This window comes from Henckelia pumila, chromosome 2 (assembly GCF_033568475.1).
Source record: "Henckelia pumila isolate YLH828 chromosome 2, ASM3356847v2, whole genome shotgun sequence".
NCBI classification, from domain to species: domain Eukaryota; kingdom Viridiplantae; phylum Streptophyta; class Magnoliopsida; order Lamiales; family Gesneriaceae; genus Henckelia; species Henckelia pumila.
In genome coordinates, this window is record NC_133121.1 from 135,706,970 (window position 1) to 135,726,364 (window position 19,395).

Here is a 19,395-nt window from a genome sequence, read left to right on the forward strand (position 1 = left end):
TTTTTTGGTATTGTTTTTAATGTATTTCTAGTTCTCTCCTTTTTGTTATTTATTATTCATTGTAATTGAATTATTTGTAAGAAAAAAAAAAGCATAACTAAAATAGGTTTACCACTCACCATTTACCATACATCATTTTGAGGGTGGGACCAATAGTTGAAAAGAACAAACTTTTATTTATTGCCCATTCACCAACCAAAAGTAAATAATACATTATTAATAGGGAAAAATGATTTTTTTTTCGCCATTAATAACTTGTCTATTTATTAGTTTGGTCTATTAGATTTTAAAAGTTTGGTTCTGATTAAACTAATTTTAATTTTCTACTATTTTGGTTCAACTACTGATATGACAGTTTGACAAGGATATTCGATACATCCTGCTAAGGTAAATGAAGACAAAAGAATGCATATATATTTGTGATGTGCTAGCTGGCGTGGGTATATATATATATATATATATATATATATATATATATATATATATATATATATATATGTGTGTGTGTGTGGTGGGCAATTCGCACTGCACCCTCACAAGTCACAACATTTTCATTTTGTTTCTCCAGCAAGTAATCTCTTTTTTACTTGCAGAAAGATTCTGCAGAATATTATCTTTATCTTCATTATTTAACAGACGTTGTTTCAATTAAAAATGGAAAATTCGTCGCACAATATTATTCCAAAGATGCCATGTCCCCTCACTCTCGAAGAAGCTATGGAGCATGAAATGAAACATGGCCGCCTTTTCAATGATCCAAACAACGTGGATTTGAAGAAGATTAGAAGGTGAATTACTTTCATTTTCAAATTTGTTTACAATGAGCTTTACATTTTCACTCGATCCCATGCATCAATTTTATACATGTATATAGCGCATTAAGCAAAGTCTGTTATCTGTATATATTATTAATGGAAATCACTTTACATGCATCTGTTATTTCTGCAGGATTGTATCAAACAGGCTCTCCGCGCAAAGATCCAGGATTAAGATTGTAAACTATACCAGTGATTCGGAAAAGATGATCAAGGATTTAGAGGTCAATATTGTTCCATTGCTTTTTAAAAATTGTTTTCATATATATTCGATTGAAGAGAACTCAGAAACCCACAATTAATACTGATTAATTACCATATGTATTTGCAGGATAGAATATCCATTCTCATCTCACAAGTTGAAAGCTCCAAAGAGAAGAAAATACTTTTAGAGCTTGAAAATGATTCCCTCCAACGAGAGCTGGAGAAACGTTCCACTAAATCCAAGAGTCTAGAACGTAATTAAAATCACTTCATGGATATGATATCGGTATATATAATATAAATGTATAGCTTCTTAATTTTTACTATATTTGCAGTGGCAATCGAAGAGGAGAGATCACAGATAAAACTGATTAAAGAACCCGAGAAAACCGCACAAAAGAATAAGGGAAAAGAGATACAAGATCTACATTTTCAGCCGCCCAAGGTCACCAAGCACGAATTATAGATCGGAATATAAATTTTGATGCTTTTGTTGCTGATGGTGGAAAAATTAAACTAGCACAAATTTTTGGACATTGACTTGATGGGAGTTGTTGTTTACAGGAATTTTCTTTCTTCTCGTCGCGTCATCTTATATTCTTATGCTCAATTTCTTTTGTCATGATCTTTTAAAGCTCTGCCATAAATTTTTTAAAACAAATTTTATGGTTGCATGCATGTCGCTCTGATTTCATGCACGGAAAGGGAAAATAGTTTTTTTGGTCCATTAATTTGTCCATTATTTGGTTTGGTCCATTAACTTTTCAAATTTTGGTTTTGGTACACTAATTTTTAATTTTCGGTGATTTTGATCCAACTGCTGATGTGGCGCCGAAAAATGCTGACATGGCACCGAAAAATGCTTACGTGTCAAGATGTCACATAAGAAATTGGACGAAAATCAACGAAATTAAAAGGTAGTGTACGTACCAAAATCAGAATTTGAAAATTAATGGACCAAAACCAAAAAAAAAAAAAAAAAAGACAACTTCTTGTACCAAAAAAATGGATATATATGAAAAATTGATAATTTTGAGATAATAATAGAGCGATTTAATATATTGTTTTGCTAACATGAATTTTTTAAAATTAAAAATTTGTAATATTGAATTTTTTTTAAAGTAATTTTTCACCAATCTATGCTCTCCAATTAACTAACAAATCAGATGATATCTATTAACTTGTCTCATTTTGTGTTTTAATCCATTATCCCGTTTAAAATTACAAAAGGAAAATAGAATGAACCCTCCACAAGGGATGCCACTTACCACTTACCACTTACCATACATCTATTTGGAGGGTGGAACCAGTAGTTGAAAAGAACAAATTGAATTATTTATTGCTCACCAACTAAAGCTAGCTAAGTCATACATATAATTCAAAACCATGGAGTACTTCTCTCAAATAATACTTTTTTAATTATGAGCAGGCCTGCTGTTAGATGTGTCAACTCGACCAATATTTACAATAAAAATAATATTTTGGGTAAGATTTCTCTCACAAAATTGACTCTTGAGACCATCTAATAAAATTTTTGTGTACTTTTCTTAGTTAATCGACTTACATCTTTAAAATAGTGATCACATAATATTAAATATAAATTAAGAGAAACGCAACCTAAATTTCCTAGTTAATTCCTTAATTCTGATTTCATATAATAAAAAAGTTGTATTAAACTTATAATATGATATGATAAAATTATTAGCGCTCCATATTAAAATTAATAGAGATGTGGGTAAAAATAATATATTAATGCTGGTGGAATGGATAAGCGATAGAGTTCAACTTACCTTATGGGTATTACCCCAATGATAGATCTAATGTCTTATGATTAGTCACGTCAACAATATATCATTAATTATGCCTATGTATAAAGATATGAATCATTGGATGCATGATTTGGGTATTATCCTTAGTGTAGAATCTCATTAACGTGGATAAGCATTTAATTTATACGGTTGCAAGGGAAGGGTAAATAAGATCCTACCCGTACAAGCACTACCTCGACCCAAATTCAAAGATTGAGATTTATCAGTACATATAGGGTTCACATTTTTTTCAGTAGACCCCACAAATATAGATCAATCACCACCCTTAAATACATCATTGGGTTGTGTCTATAAAGGTGAGATGAAATTATCGTGCAAGGGGGTATTTTGACGAAAGTGAAGGAGGAAGCCAAGTCTGGGGTGATTTTAGGAAGGCGGTCGATGGTTCTTGGGGTGGAGATGAAGGAGATCTTGTGACCCTTTCGAGCTATGGATTTGGAGAGCTCTAAAAATGGTATTAAATGGCCGAAATCCAGCCATGGAAACATCACCATAGGTGTAGCTTTATTTCATTTGGTAGAGTCAATTCTTCCGCCATTTGCATGGTTTTCAAATGCGAGAAGTTCTGATAGATAGTTGTTGATGAATATAATTTATGGAGCAAGGGAGGCACTACCTCGACCCATATTCAAGGGTTGAGATTTATCAGTATAGGTGGGGTCCATAATTTTTTTAGTAGACCTCACAATATTGATCAATCACCAGTCACCACCCTTAAATACATCATTGGGGTAGTGTCTGTAAAGGTGGGATGAAATTATCTTGCAAGGTAAAGTTGATAATTATTTTGAAGGGAAATGCTTTTCTTGGTCCAATAAGTTGTCTATTTTTTTTTGTTTTAGTCCATTAACTTTTCAAAATTTGGTTTTGGTATACTAACTTTTAATTTTCAGTGATTTTGGTCCAATTGCTAACGTGGCAGTTAGACACGTCGGTCTTTTTCGGTGCCAAGTCATCATTTTCTAATTGACGTCAGCATTTTCCTGTGCCACATCAGCAGTTGGAATACTAAAAGTTAGTATACCAAAACAAAATTTTGAAAAGTTAATGGAGCAAAATCAAAAAATGGACAAGTAAATGGACCAAAAAAAATATCTTTCCTTATTTTGAAGTAGGTGAAAATCAAAAGTATGGAGTGTTTGAAAATAAAAGTCTAAAGCTAACAAACTAAATTTTGAGTGTTTGGAGAAAAATTGCTTCTAAAAATAAATTTTAGCACAAATGACAATAATATCCTTAACATATATAACATTTGTCTTTTTTAATTCTCTAAATTTTGGTACTCATACGGTCATTTATATAATGATTATTATATTTTGTATCAAAATTAATTTAATTTTTTAAATATGAATGCTTGAAAATCTATATGAGCTTAATTAAAATAAGAAAAAACAAATGAATTTTTTTTTATAAATGCACAAAACATGTTTTAAAAAATTTGAAATGAAAATTATAAAACAAATGCCTTTAAAAAAATAAATTCTTGTAATAAAATATGGTTGAAATCTTTTGAATTCCAATTGAAACTCCTAAAACTCATATATGAATAAAATTTAACATTTAAAAAAATCTCGAAAAATATTTATAAACATGGAGAGCAATTGTGGAAGATGATAATTTTTTAAGATACAAATATCAAAATATTGTAATTTTAAACCATTAACCAAAAACAGAAACAGGAAAAAAAAATTTTCAATCTTACTTATAGTTTTTATTTAAAAATTAATACAGAATTTGGCATTTACAAACACCTCAAAACACTTTCACCCAATTAAAATTTAAAATACAGTTTTATAAGTTCTCACAAACACTCTCCGGAAAAATTTCCACTTGAATAAATACAAACTAATGCAAATTCACAAGAAAAATACATTGAACCCAAAATTTGTATTGAATTATATAATTTATATATAATAAGTCCCCCTATAACGAATCTAGTCGATTAGCGACGACATTTGAAGAAATCTAATTATCTAATTCGTCTTGATGAATTAATTCGAACCGTGAGCCAAACTTAAATATTCGTCCATGTACAAGTTCATAATATATATACGAGTCGACAAAAAATTTCAAGTTAGCTCATATGTTTTTCGATATTAATCGGATAATATTTACTATACATACAATCTACTGATAGAATCACTACAAGAAAATCGCAAAACGACAACGGATATTATCCGTTGTCGTAGGGGGGGATAAAATCGTTATAACTGGGGGCGTTGTAAAAAGCGTGCCATATAACAACGGTTTATATCCGTTGTGGTAGCTATCCAACGACAACGGTTTTGCAACAGTTTGTAACCGCTGTCGTAAGTCTCCAAAGACAATGGTTCTGCAACAGTGTAAATCCGTTGTCATTTACTATTTAAGACAACGGTTTTGCCCAGTTTATATCCGTTGTTGTTTATGGCTTAGGACAACATATTTGCAACAATTTATATCCGTTGTCGTTTGTGGATTACAAGAACGGTTTTGCAACAGTGTATATCCGTTGTCGTTTTTGAATGACGACAACGGTTTTGCAATAACATAAATCAGTTGTATTTGGAGTCATTAAAACCATTGCCTAATTAATCTTCATACGAACTATAAATATTAATAAAGAAATCAATATAAAATAAAATATTTACTACATTGAATCCATGAAAATATTCAAGTTCCAAAATAGTTACACACATTTAATTTGGAAGATAATACTACGTAGTCGAAACTCAAAATATCCCATCTAATATAATATAAATGTAACAAAAGTAGTTTCAAAAGATGGTTGTATCAAAACATAAATCATCATGTGTTTGTTCTTGATAACGATGTTCACGAGATGACTTCTACGTATTACCAAGGCGATCTGAAACACAGCTCAATCCTTGCATCAAAACCCCTTATGCATTACTCCTGAGTTACCTACAAGAAAACACATTCTCAGTCCAAAATTATCAACAAAATCTTAGACCAATTTAAACATGGAATTCAATCTCAACTATCAAACTAATATCTCGCTTGTCATGAAAAAAAATAAAAGAAAAAAACTCAGCAACTCCAAAAGGGAAGGCAGTGCAGATTTTATTCAACTCATTTTGCATTTGTATTGATTGAATTCATAAAATATAGTAGGCACAGTTGACAAACCGTGGGCTCCGACAGGTGGGAAACATATCGTGCTAAGGTATATTTGCATGGTAAGTATTGATGATATATTCCAATGCATTTTGTGTTTGCTAGCTGGCCGTGTGGGTATATACTCACCATTTTCATTTTGTTTCTTCAAGTAAACTCTTTTTTTTTTTTACTTGCAGAAAGATTCTGCAGATTATCTTTAATCGTTTATCAAACATTTTTGTTTATTAAAAATGGAGAAATATTCATCATCACACATTAAAATTCCAAAGATGCCATCATGTCCTCTCACTCTTGATGAAGCTATGGAGCATGAAATGAAACATGGGAGCGTTTTCAATGATCCTAATAACGTGGATTTGAACAAGATTAGAAGGTCATGAATTCCTCTATTATTATTTTTTTTGTTTTAAGAAACAATCATGAGCTATACATTATATTTTCAATCTAAAAGTAACTCACTCAATTCCACTTTACATCTGATATTTCTGCAGGATTTTATCAAACAGGCTCTCAGCACAAAGATCTAGAATTAAGACCATAAATTATACTCTTGATTCCAAGGAGAAAACTGCACAAAAGAATTACAAGCTCGCATCAGATTCCAAGGAGAAAGAGATACAACATGATGATCTCCCGCTCAATTAAGGTCACCGAGTACGAAGATATGTCGCTCTTGTTGCTGCTGATGCATGGTGGAAACTAGCACAATTTTTTGCGCAAATGATCTTGTGAACTTGCATTACTTTTGTGAACTTGCATTACTTTGTATTTATCCTATAGGAAGGTCTGTTTAGTGTTGCATAACTTCATTAATGCTCATCCTTCTTACCAGTAAAATTAATATTTACCAACAACACTATAATTAATTTTAGGGAAAATTGCAAATTTAGTCCTTTATATTTGTCACTTTGCGATTTTGGTCCTCTATGTTGTCACATTTCAGTTTTAGTCCTCTATCTTTATTTTTTTGGTAATTTTAGTCCTTTTTCCGACGTGGCGCGAACGTGGCACCAATTCAGTGCTGATGTGGAGCTGACGTGTACAGTGTCACGTAAGCATTTTTGAATAAAAAGGACCGAAATTGCCAAAAATAAAAATATGCATGACTAAAACTGAAATGTGAAAACATAGAGGACCAAAATCGCAAAGTGACAAACATACAGGACTAAATTTGCAATTTTCCCTTAATTTTATTGTATTTAGTTTAATTTGATTATTTTTTTTAGAATGAAGGAAAAATGAAAAGTAATTGGCGTGTGTTTGTCTTCTCTTAATATGTATATCAAATTAGCAACCTGGATATAAGGAATCATTATTAAAAAAAAAAAAAAAAACCAAGTCATTTCTGTAACAAAAGTAAACTTTAGGTCGGTAGGCAATTAAAAAAAAAATTGTTTCTTTCAACCTACTCTTGGGTTCCGTTTGGACATGACTTTAAAATGTTTTTAGTGTTTTATAAGTGAAAAAAACTTAAAGTATATGTTTGGATAAAAGTTTTATAAAATGTTTTTGAAAATTATTTTTTAAAAAGTGTTCTCCAAGTATAGTTTTTAAAGAATACTTGGAAAGTGTTTTATATGCTTTTAGCATGGACCATGGAAGACAAAGAGGAACAACTTGACTTTTGAAATGTTAAAATGTTTTTATAGAATAGTTGTCCAAACACATATTTATTCTTAAAACAACTTTAAATATATTTTATAAAAAAAATTTAAAAAAAAACATTTTTATAAAAACATTTTATAAGTACATGTCCAAACCGAACCTTCTTGATAACTAGACTAGATGCTTCACCATTCAATATGTATTTGGAAGATTAAATAACATCCCAAAATTTAAGGTTCCCTTTGGACAATTTTCGCTGCACGTATTACATACAGTAATTAAAATGAGGTGCAAATTTAAATTGTCCGTACAAGACAACACGTCGCATTTACAGAGCTTATGATCATTGTACGAGCATGTCAGGGAATATCTGTGGAATGAGACAAACTAGTATTAATTCAAATTCAAAAGAGTCGTTGCCCGCCAAATATAAATATTCACCGAGAAGATGAGATTTGGCATCCAAATCAATAAGAATTCTCGCACACATACTCAAGTCATCAAAGGTAAACTGAACTCATCCAGTTTACTCACTTAATCGAGAAATTAAGTATATATCCTGAAGCCTATCATCTGAGAGTCGAAGAACACAAGCACGTATCTGTGTATTGAAGATCAACCAGTGCAAGTGTATTGTAATATTCAAAGTCTTATAGAGTGAATCCTTTTGAGGTGGAAGAATGGGTGACGTAGGAGTTTTTGAAATCTCCGAATATCCATAAACAAACTTCGGCATTTTTACTTTCAGTTTATCACACTCACGCACAATCCATCTAATTACAAGTTCAATCTTTTAGTTGACCTTATTCCGCACTTATGTAGTTGGTCAATTAATACCGACACACGAGAAGGACAAGATTCAGTTGACTAACCCCAACTAAACCAAACTAAGTGTTTTGGAGATCAACTGCTACAATAGTAATTCAAGAGATCAGTTTATCAAGCAGTTTAGCTAGCTCCCCCAAACTGATCCCTATATATGTGTATGTGTGCTCGCACACATGCACCATTGTTGCACAAAACGTATTGGCAACATTAAGTAATTAATTTTTTGTCGCGGGACTTGCGTATAATATATAATTTAATTTGTATGGTAAAGATTTAGAGTTAACATATACATAGCTCGAATTTCAGCCAAATTCGATACAAAATTGATTATATTCCTTTCTTAATCCATCCAATTTAGCAAACATGGCCTAATTGTTTTGCAAGAGTAATGGAACGAGTTAGTTAAACAGAGAAAATGATATCCTACCTGTACAGGCACTGTCTCAACCCAGATTCAAGGGTTGAGATTTATCAATACATGGGGTCTAAAATTTTTCAGTGGACCCCACAAATATTGATTAACCTTCATCCTTAAATACATGATTGGGGTAATGCCGATAAAGGAAGGATAAAATTATCCGTTAAACAGCTAGATATACTTATGAATTAAATCAAAATTTTACATATTTTAAAATTTTAGGGGTTCTTATATAACTCAATAATATATTTGGGTTCTATAATATTTCTTGTGGAGTTAGATTTAATTTGCATTTAGTTTGTATTTATCCTAGAGGAAATTAAAGTTCTTTTAGGGTTCATGATCTGGATATGCAATAAAACGTTTTCATAAAAGTTTTTTTTATATAAATTACAATTTTTCCGGATTTTAGTTACAGCAATTAAACAATGTTTCGATTCCAGCAGTCGCATCAGACCGATATTTTTCTTTTAATTTAAAAGAATAACATTTTGATTTAGATGAAAACGAATAAAATGGTATCCATATATGCACGAAAAATATGAATGTAGTGTGCTTATTACGTGCAAGTATATATATTACGCACGCACGAATTGAGCACAAGACTTTGAGATTTAGTATTTTTAAAAAAAAAAAAATTAATCAAATTTCTCATGCTGGGAAAAAAAAAAAAAAGGAAACTCAATTGCAATCAATATTATTAAAAAACCTAGCTAGCTCCCCAAAATTTAACTCAAACAGATGGATTTTCGGCAGTATCGAGAGCATCAAAGTTGATATACTGGTCTACATCTTCATACTCCAGGAGTGGCTCGAGACGAAAATCGGGCGGTATCTGTCGTGCCTCATGCTTATTATGTTGTGCAGTTTTCTGGAGTTCTTTTAGCATGTTTATCTCAGATCTCATCTCTTCAATTTCCACTGCACGCGTAAAATGAAGCCATATACTATCATATTTATATCATGCGCGCATGCATATATCTAATATATTTTTCCGTAGCTAGCTAGATTTTATTTGAAATTCATGAAATATATTTTAATTACATTCATGACGACTGGATTTGTTCGAACTTTTCTCCAGTTCTCGTTGGAGGGTGTCATTTTCAATTTGCAAGAGATTCTTCCTCTCTTTGTAGCTTTCCACTTGTGGAGTGAGAGTGGATATATGTGCCTGCAAATTAATACATATATAGTCTGAGATTTAAATTTTGTTCAAAAAACCAAAAAAACACACACAATGGACTAATATATATTTACCTCCAAATCCTTGACCATTTTTTCCGAATCACGAGTATGGTTTACCATCTTCATTCTAGATCTTTGAGCCGAGAGTCTGTTTGATACATTCCTGAAATATGCAGATGATCAATGAAAAAGATGAGTTTAGATATGTACAACAATAAGGGAAAATTGCATATATGTAGCACACGCACTTAATTAGCTATAGATCTGGAATCACAGGGCTATTAGCTCAAAAACTTTCACAAAGGTTATCGACAAACCCGAGATTTCAAGGGGTGATATATGTAATTTCCACTAAAAAAAATGTCAAAAGTACTGAAAAAGTATAGCTGATTGGTTTTTTGAAAAATTTGTGAGAAAAGTGGTATCTTTTATAGCCACGTACGCCACTCCGATTTCCAAACTGTGACTCCAAATATGAGTTCTTTTTCAAATTCAAACGTAAAAAGTTTTCAAAAAACAAATAAAAATGTAGTTCACCTTCTAATCTTCTTCAAATCTATTCTAGGATCATTCAAATTGATGCTCCCATCTTTCATTTCTTGCGCAATGGCTTCATCGAGAGTGGGTAGGCATTGCTTCTGAGATGAATTCTCCATTTTCAATATTCTTTTTACGAGAGAAATTAAAGGAAAAATGTTTGGAGAAAATAATGATGAAATTAAACAAGCCCTTCAAATGTATATATTTAAGTGGTGCGAGGATATGAAATGACAATCCACCATATTTATACACACTCCACTGCAGCACAAAATTCATGGGTATCATTAATTAATACCATCCGTTTTTGTCCTCTTTTATCTTGGCATGCATGGGATATTTCTCATCCTTAATTAGTATATTACATTATGCATGAAAAATTCTACAGCAATACATACATCAATTATATATATATATATATATATATATATATATATGATATCGAAAACCATACACTGAATCGAAATTTTTTTGTCGATTTGTATTTTAATTCACTTGTACGGTGAATATTTAGTTTTGTCGTCTATATAGTACGATCGATTCTGAGGCAAATTAATTAGATAAAAGTTCTCAAAATATTCTTCCAAATCATGAGAATGTTGTATATATATGAACAAGAACTAATTAGCTAAACGGATAGATTTTTTTTACTTTTTCAATTATTAGTTAAATCATGCACAAATCTTTGTAAATGTACGCTTATAGGGTTCTCACAGATTATATAATTCAATAGAAAATTTGGGGTTCTATATATGTATTACTTTTGTGAACTTGCATTACTTTGTATTTATCCTAGAGGAAGGTCTTTTTAGTGTTGCAAAGTTGGTGTATGTTTCTCTTATATATATGTATATCAAATTAACAACCCTCGTGAGTATAAGGAATCATTATTTAAAAAAAGCAACTCACTTCGGTAACAAAAAACAATTGCTTTTAACTTGGTTGGTAAGCATGGGCGGATATATCTATATATTAAGAGGCAGGGGGGACCATGGCCCTCTAAAATAGTGATATAAAGGTACTAATATGGCCTTACGCGTAAAATTAAGCCAATGATCAAGAAGTAAAGTTTAATATAAAATTCTTCTTCCTAATTCAATGGGAGATAAATATCCGAATATTAGTTTAATTACGAAAATGATATATTTCTAATTAGTTTTTCTATGTCGATTATATAGATTACATTTTTTTCTCAAATATATAAGTTTGTATAATATATTTAGTAATATTGTTTATAGTCGATATTTTACTAGTACTCCTGTTAAATATTAAGTTTTGTAAAACGTGTAACCATTTTTTAAATGAATCAAGTAGGGATAAAATATGAACTTTATTTGTGCATGTGTAATTAAATTTATATATTCTTCCAGTGATTTGCACGAGATGATCAGCCGATCATCTCTACGAAAAAGATATGAAGTTTTTCTTTCAATATAGCATAAAATCTACCAGGTCTAAGAGGGCCTAATACAGTAATACTTTCCAATATAAGTGTTTTTTCGAGCTTGTAATTATGTCGAAACTGTTCGTAATTAAGTTTTTACGGGAATTTTTATGTTGTGAATAAGCAATTTACTAATGTAATGGGCTTTGATCATGCTCGACTGGTACAACATCGCTGGCATCAAAAAGGGTTGGGACAAGGCCAAATATGAAACACGAGTCTTCTTGTTGCCGTAGATAACTGTAAACTATAAATAATCGTAAAATTCAAGTCGTAAATAACAGATATATACTACACAATACATAAATATGTATATCAGAAACAATATATCATGTACGTGAATAACAAGTTGACAACTACATAAATAATATATCACGTGAATAAACAAGTCAACAAGTATTTGTAACAACTACATTAATAGTAGGGAAAATTGCAAATTTAGTCCTGTATGTTTGTCACTTTGCAATTTTGGTCCTTTAGGTTTTCACATTTCATTTTTAGTCCTATATGTTCTAATTTTTGGCAATTTCGATCTTTTTTATTCAAAAATGCTTATGTGGCACTGTACACGTCAGCTCCACATCATCACTGAATTGGTGCCACGTCATCGCCACGTAGGAAAAAAGGACTAAAATTGCCAAAAAAATAAAGATAGCGGACTAAAACTGAAATCTGAAAATATAAAACAGTGTTTGGTAGACTGGATAGCATAGAGATTAGTGTACAATCCAATGTTTGGTTCGTTTTTAACGGAAATTGCTTATACCTACGGCCCGGCACTAAATACCTGTAGCAGCTGGAAAACATTGGACTGTTGTCAAGGCCTCACACGTGGTATTGCTAAGCCCAATGTGTACAGTACGTTGGATTAGTTAATTTTTGACCTTTCTACCCTTAGACCTAATATTTCTCCACTCCGCCATTAGAAATCTTTCATGGCCGCTTCTTCCTTCCTCCATTATTTCCCGCGTCGAAGGTATGAACACTCTTCGCCTAAGCAATTTTCTCTTCTTCTATTTAAGATGTCCAACTCTCGTTTCGTGAAATAGGTAATTGTCGTAGTTCCAACTCTTGTTTGTGAATAAGATGTCCAAGAACAGGTTGATGCAACAATTCCGAGCTTTGATTTTTACACTTTGTTGCATGAACCCACGGACAATTCCGTGAAAGTGTCCAACAATTTCGAGCTTTAATTGTCGTAGTTCCAACAATTCCGTGAAATACGATGTCCACTATAGCTGCAAAAGTTCAAAGAAACCTCAAATTAATGAGTAAGAAAGTGTCGTTGTACAAAAAAACAAAAGGGAGGTGAGATCCAGTCATCCAGATCTGGAAATGAGCACAACCGTATCAAGGGAGAAGAAGATGGAAATTAGATCTGGTATCTGGTAGTGCCGTGCAGGAAGGTAGCCTTGATTGGTTGGGGGCAAAATCATGGTCAACAAGGGGTAAAATGGTCTATACAAATATAAACACTTGTTTTATCACTAACTCAAAAATACTACCAAACAAATAATAAAATTATCACAACTTTTACTATCCTTTATTTTATCAAACTTTATATCTATACATTATTAATCTCATCACACCAATCAAACGTAAAATACTAAAATCGCAAAGTGACAAACCAAAAAAGCAATTTTCCAATTTTCTCTTAACAGTACTACTCGTTAGCTATTTTAGAATCGAAAATATTTATCAGAATATGAGTGAGTGAAAGAGCCCATTATTAAAGTGAATGTGGTAACCATTTTTTATTGCTATAATTTTACTTAATCTAGACAAAATAATAAAACGAGTGTTACAAATTAAATAAAAATTTAATTACTAAAATAAAATAAGAATTAAAATAGAAGAAGAATAAATTCAATTAAATAGAGATAACCAAGACAGACGCAGGTACCAAACAAATCATGCAAACAAGTAGCCGATTCAGGACTCAGATTTAATCTTAGATTATGGAAATTTTCCTCAATTGTTTAAATGTTTATTTCTATAGCAATCAAACATATTCAAATATTAACGGATTAATTTTTCGCAATTCTAATCAAATTCAAATGCATTAAATATTTATGAAAATTCAGTTTTCATCTAAACCGCACACTGAAACCGAATTCTATTTTTAGTCGGTTTCACCATGTGTTAACTATCAGAATGATCAAAATCAATTCCTCCTCTGTCAACTTGAAACCGATTAACATGCAAGCAGACAGTTGATCAGGCTATATATTCACAAGACAAATATAAATCTGACAATCAATAAAATAAAATCAATTCTGAAAAATCCAAACATACATCCAAATTTTCTACATAAATTTATTCGGCCCAATCACACTGTCTTGGTTGAAGAAAATTTACTAAATAATTGGAAACAATAATTCAAAAATAAAAAGAAGAAAAAAAAAAAGAAGTAAAAACTCTGAAGAATATGGAGCAGATCTTCAATCTCCAAGCTTCCTAGCCGCCTCCAAATCTCTGCGTTTGAAACCCCCGAATCTGCTCTTTTATCTTCTATTTATATGGTATGAAAAGCCCACGAAATAAAGCCCGAAAAGTTGAGAGTTTTAATTTCCAAAATCTGTATTTTTTTCTTATTCTGTGTGAATTCCCCAATTCTAAAAAATTTCGTGACATGCACGGACCCCGTGCTAGGTCCGTGCTTGGTTCCGTGCATGTCTTTTTCAGCGCGCAGTTTTCTTGAAAAAATCATATCTCGAGTTCTAGCCGTCGGATCGATCCGAAATTTGAACAGAAACTTCAAAACATCTTGAACTTCATTTTGAACGGTGAGATTGGATTTGGATCTCTATAAAATAAAAATTATTTTTTGACCATTGTTGCTCCGTAGTTCATTCTTTCAAAAATCAATTTTTCCTACAAAATTACCCGCAAAGTGAAATGCACATATAAGCAATAAATCACATAAAAACGCACATAAAACAATATGAGACCATACGAATGCATGCAAAATAGACATAAAATAATGCACACAAAATGCACTTATCAATTTACTTTGTTTAATGATGGTAGTTGGATGGAACGAATAAAAATTATTAGTTGAAACGATCGAAAACTCGTGGGAATTTTTTTTTTTTAAATATAGATTTAAATACCACATATATGCTCATACATATATGCGTTATTACTGAAAATAATTTTATTCCACGTGATATAATATATAATAAATTGATTGAACTTTAGCAGTTTAAATTGTTCGAATAATTTAAAATAATGTAAGCGCGAGAAATACGATATCGCAAAATGCGGAAATACATAGTTTAAAAATACTCGAACATGGTAAAATCATAACGTGAAAGGTAAAAATAGCAAACATTCACTGTAAATAGTTCAATACAATCTTCAGAATACTCTCATAAAAGTGCGGAAATAAATACTGCATTGGTCACGGGCAAGCAAGCTAGCAGTGAATGCTCAGAGGTCCTCGCCGCCAGTCGGAACCACATCATCTACGGAATCAAACTCACCTGCACCATTTAGATCTAGTAAGCCTAGAGGCCCAGCATGCTCTATAATATACATAACAAGTACTACTAAATAAAACCACATGCAAGCACATGACGCGTATAAAAATAACCTGAGGAATTTAATGCATGCATGAACGTAAAATCATATGTGTAATAATAAATCGTAACATAATCATATCATAGTTACGTAACATAAATATGACATGTCATAGTCATAAAAATCTTTGCTGTGGGTCATATCAGTGAAGTGTAACCTAATTCGATTGATCAATCTAAATCCAACGTACGTGGTGATGGCCTGTGGGGTGTAACCCCTAACGCCCTATGCCACTTCACCCAACCTTTGGGATCCATAGGCTCATAATCGTAAGTGAAAAGGTCATCGGGACCGGTATCCCCACCTCCAGTCCCGTGTTTGTCACAAATCACATCAATTATCCCAAAAATTATTTTTCTTCACATGCCATCAATTTAACGTAAATCATATGCATGAATCATGAATTAAAATATTAATTTTTTTACTTTGAAAACTTTGCCCGTAAATATATATTTAATTCATTTTTATAAAAATAATATTCATATCAAAATATTACATATACGTTTATTAAATATATATTTACGGACTATTATTTGTCACGGCTGGTTCGAGTTGTTGTCTCTTGATTTAAACCCTAAAACTAAGTCTGGCCCAATTATACTTATTTAATTCCTCAAGCCCACATTTATACCTTAAGCCCAAACAAGTATTTAATTTAAACCCTAATAAATCATTTCTTAGGCCCAAAATTAATAATACTCCAAGCCCAATTAAATCCAGTTAAGCCCAATATGAAAGTTTGGCCCAAAAATCCAATTTAAAGCCCAATAATTATTGAACCCTAAATTAAATTAACCCGGCCCAACTAAATTAACCCAATAACCTAATTTGAACCTCATAAACTATTGGACTCTCAATTAATTAGTCCAGCCCAAAATACATTAACCCAGACCCGATCTTCTAACCCATGACTTGAACAACTAACCCAGACCCGGCCTGACTCGGACCCAGCCCAACAGAACCGAGCCCAATGACACGCCCCAGCCCACACCCTTCTCCTCTCTCAAGCTCGCCATCGCTCAGCCTCCCCCCCCCTTTTTTCCACCTCTCAGCTAACCAGCTCCGGCCACCCTTGGCCGGAGCCGCGCCGGAAGGACCATCCCAAGGTCCTGCCGGATCACCTAGCACCAGCCCTGGCTCGAGCCATGGCCAGCTTGGCTCGGCCAAGGGCCTTTCTCCAGCCCCTGCGCACAACGACAACCACCCCTTCGGCCCTACAAACGCAGCCCCATCGGCCTATCCTATTCATTCACTTCCAGCCCTATTCCACCTTCGATAATGAACCCTTAGTCCCTTCTAGACCACTGAACCAAGCCCTTAGCAGCTCGAACCAGCAACAAAAATGGCAGAAAAGAAAACAGGAACGCATCCTCAATGCATAAACCGAAAAAAAAAAATGCAAGTTATACTGCTCTTGAGCTACGAAATCACAACCGAAAGCTTCACACACGATTTAACCAAAAATAACAATATATGTATCGATCTAAATGGAGAGGGAAGGAAATCGAGCATGCCTCAAACCGGAAAATAAAGGTATAGAAACGAAGCTCGCGCTGTGCCGAACAATAACCCGAAGAAATCTAGAGATTCTATCAGGATTTCAGGTGAGGTGTGTGCAAGGTGAAGGGACGGCTATGGAGTTCTGTTTCTCAGAAGAAATCGTGTGAGGGAGAGGAGGGATTTGGGTAGGGCTTCTCTCAGTTAAAGAGAAATAGTTCATGGGCCGCTGAAATTTTGGGCTTAATAAAAAAAAAAGTCTTAGCCCATACCAACATTTTTGGACTAAAAAATAAGGACAAATTTTCGGATTTATTAAAAGCCCATTTTAAAAAGTGCTCTGAAAATCCATAAAATAATCCGATTAGGTGAAAAATAAATTTTAAAATATTTATAAATATATAACTGAAATTTTTCAATAAAATAGATCTTAAAATAATTATATTAGACTCTTAAAATCCTTAGACAAGAATATCGATAAAAAATTTATCTCGATCGGGCGCCGTCCCGTCAACTAGCTCAAAAATAATATTTTCCTAAAAATATCATAACTCCTAAAATACCCGGATCAAAAATCTTAAATAAATTTAAAACGGCTAATCATGATAAATTAAAGTCGTTTGAACCTTTAATTTAAATTATTATATTATTCTATTTAAAATATTAATTATCCTAATTATGCATACGGTTAACGCACGAGAAAATTCTAGGCATTACAATTAGTATAAAACTATGTTCTTTTTGTAGGTTAATGGTGGTGGAAAAAATTATTTATAATATTTTATTATTTCTTATATGATGTTTAAAATATCATTATAGATGGTAATACAGTATTTTGGTTGTATGGATATCCGATCCTCTGGCTAGTATTAGAGATGAGAATAAAAGTTGAAAAGTTAATATCCTACGAAGATAGGGATGACAATGGGCCGGATTAAAACCCGGTCCCGTGTCAAACCCGCCTCATTCGGGGGGTTCAAACCCGGTCAAATGGGTTTCAGGGCGGGGTTTGAGTCAACGAGTCCTATAGCGGGTCCGGGTCCGGGTCGGGTTTCGGGTTTGGGAGGACCCTCCCCGTATGTATATATGTATACTATATATATTATATACATATATGCATACTATATATATATATATATATGATAAATAGAGTTTTGATCACATGAGCAACCACCATGGGCAACTACGTGAGCAACAGCTGACGTGGCACCTTGGACATCCAATTAGTGATTGTCACGTCAGCTATTGCTTACGTAGTTGCTCATGGTGGTTCCTCATGTGATCAAAACTCATGATATAAATATATGCTATATATATACTGTACATATTATATATTAATACGAGCACAATATATATATATATGATATATGTAAACTATATATATACTGTACATATTATATATTCATATTGTATATTGTATATTTAAATAATATATATGTACATATATGATTTTTTTAAACGTACATATATGATATATTATTAAATATATATGGTTTATACGCACACACAAAATATTATGTATATATATATATTTCATATAATATACATGTATATTTATAAATAATTATAATTATTAATAATATATTAAAGTGTTTAATTAAATATAGAGCGGCTTCATGGGTTCAACCCGGGTTGAATCCGTCGGGTTTTGAAGCGAAGCGGGGGGGAGCGGGTCTAAAATTGAGGCGAGGCGGGTCCGGATTTTTCTTGGCGGGATGGGTTCCGAATTCGGCCAAACCCGCCCCGAACTTGCTCCGTTGTCATCCCTATACGAAGATGAGGATATGTGGTGAATACAATAAATAAATGAAAATAAAGTAGAATTCTATCCAAACTTGACTCATTATTATCCCTAGTTGGATACTCGAATTCTCTCTTCATCTCTCATTGGACTCAATGGTCCAATTTAGGACAACTTTTTAAAGTCTCCGTCTTGGTAATGCATTGATGAAAGGGGGTTAGTCTATGCTACACCGAGAGTATTTCTCCCCCTATTTTAATACCATTAGATCATGTGGGACCCATATATTTTTATGAAAATTGATATATGTGTTGATGATCCAATGGTGATATTTGACCATATCATGGGGGGAGAAGTACTCCAGGTGTAGCATAGAATAATCCGATGAAAGGATAAAGAAATTCCAAAATCAGACATAGTTCAATTTAATTTATTTTGAGGATATTACCTAATCATGGATTTAATATTATTCAACATTATTCATAATTATATATATATATATATATATTTAAATATGAATAATTAGATATATGATTTGCGTATTACCATGAAAACATGGTCTCATTAAATCATTAAGCAAGAAAGATTGG

At 32.4% G+C, this 19,395-nt stretch overlaps 1 protein-coding gene and 2 long non-coding RNA genes across 3 annotated transcripts; 1 reads left to right on the forward strand and 2 right to left on the reverse strand.

Annotated features, from left to right (window-relative positions):
- The first annotated feature begins 687 nt into the window (after positions 1–687).
- LOC140878480 (uncharacterized) lies at positions 688–1,485 on the forward strand. Its single transcript, XM_073282080.1, has 4 exons — positions 688–788; positions 949–1,039; positions 1,147–1,273; positions 1,355–1,485. Exons 1-4 carry the CDS (start codon positions 688–690, stop codon positions 1,483–1,485), a joined length of 450 nt encoding a protein of 149 aa, XP_073138181.1.
- Positions 1,486–9,663: 8,178 nt separating this feature from the next.
- LOC140880002 (uncharacterized) lies at positions 9,664–10,182 on the reverse strand. Its single transcript, XR_012149566.1, has 3 exons — positions 10,077–10,182; positions 9,864–9,990; positions 9,664–9,740 (listed from the first exon to the last, which is right to left on the reverse strand). It is a non-coding gene; the product is annotated as an uncharacterized lncRNA (long non-coding RNA).
- A 5,101-nt stretch (positions 10,183–15,283) lies between these two features.
- LOC140879416 (uncharacterized) lies at positions 15,284–17,223 on the reverse strand. The gene is made up of 2 exons (XR_012149411.1): positions 17,082–17,223; positions 15,284–15,470 (listed from the first exon to the last, which is right to left on the reverse strand). It is a non-coding gene; the product is annotated as an uncharacterized lncRNA (long non-coding RNA).
- Between the last annotated feature and the right edge of the window lie 2,172 nt (positions 17,224–19,395).

Excerpts from the sequence above, each read along its gene's own strand:
- LOC140878480 (XM_073282080.1), top strand. The coding sequence starts at position 688 with ATGCCATGTCCCCTCACTCTCGAAGAAGCTATGGAGCATGAAATGAAA. Across the intron at positions 789-948 it reads GATTTGAAGAAGATTAGAAG|GATTGTATCAAACAGGCTCT; the intron begins GTGAATTACTTT and ends TTATTTCTGCAG. Across the intron at positions 1,040-1,146 it reads AGATGATCAAGGATTTAGAG|GATAGAATATCCATTCTCAT; the intron begins GTCAATATTGTT and ends ATGTATTTGCAG.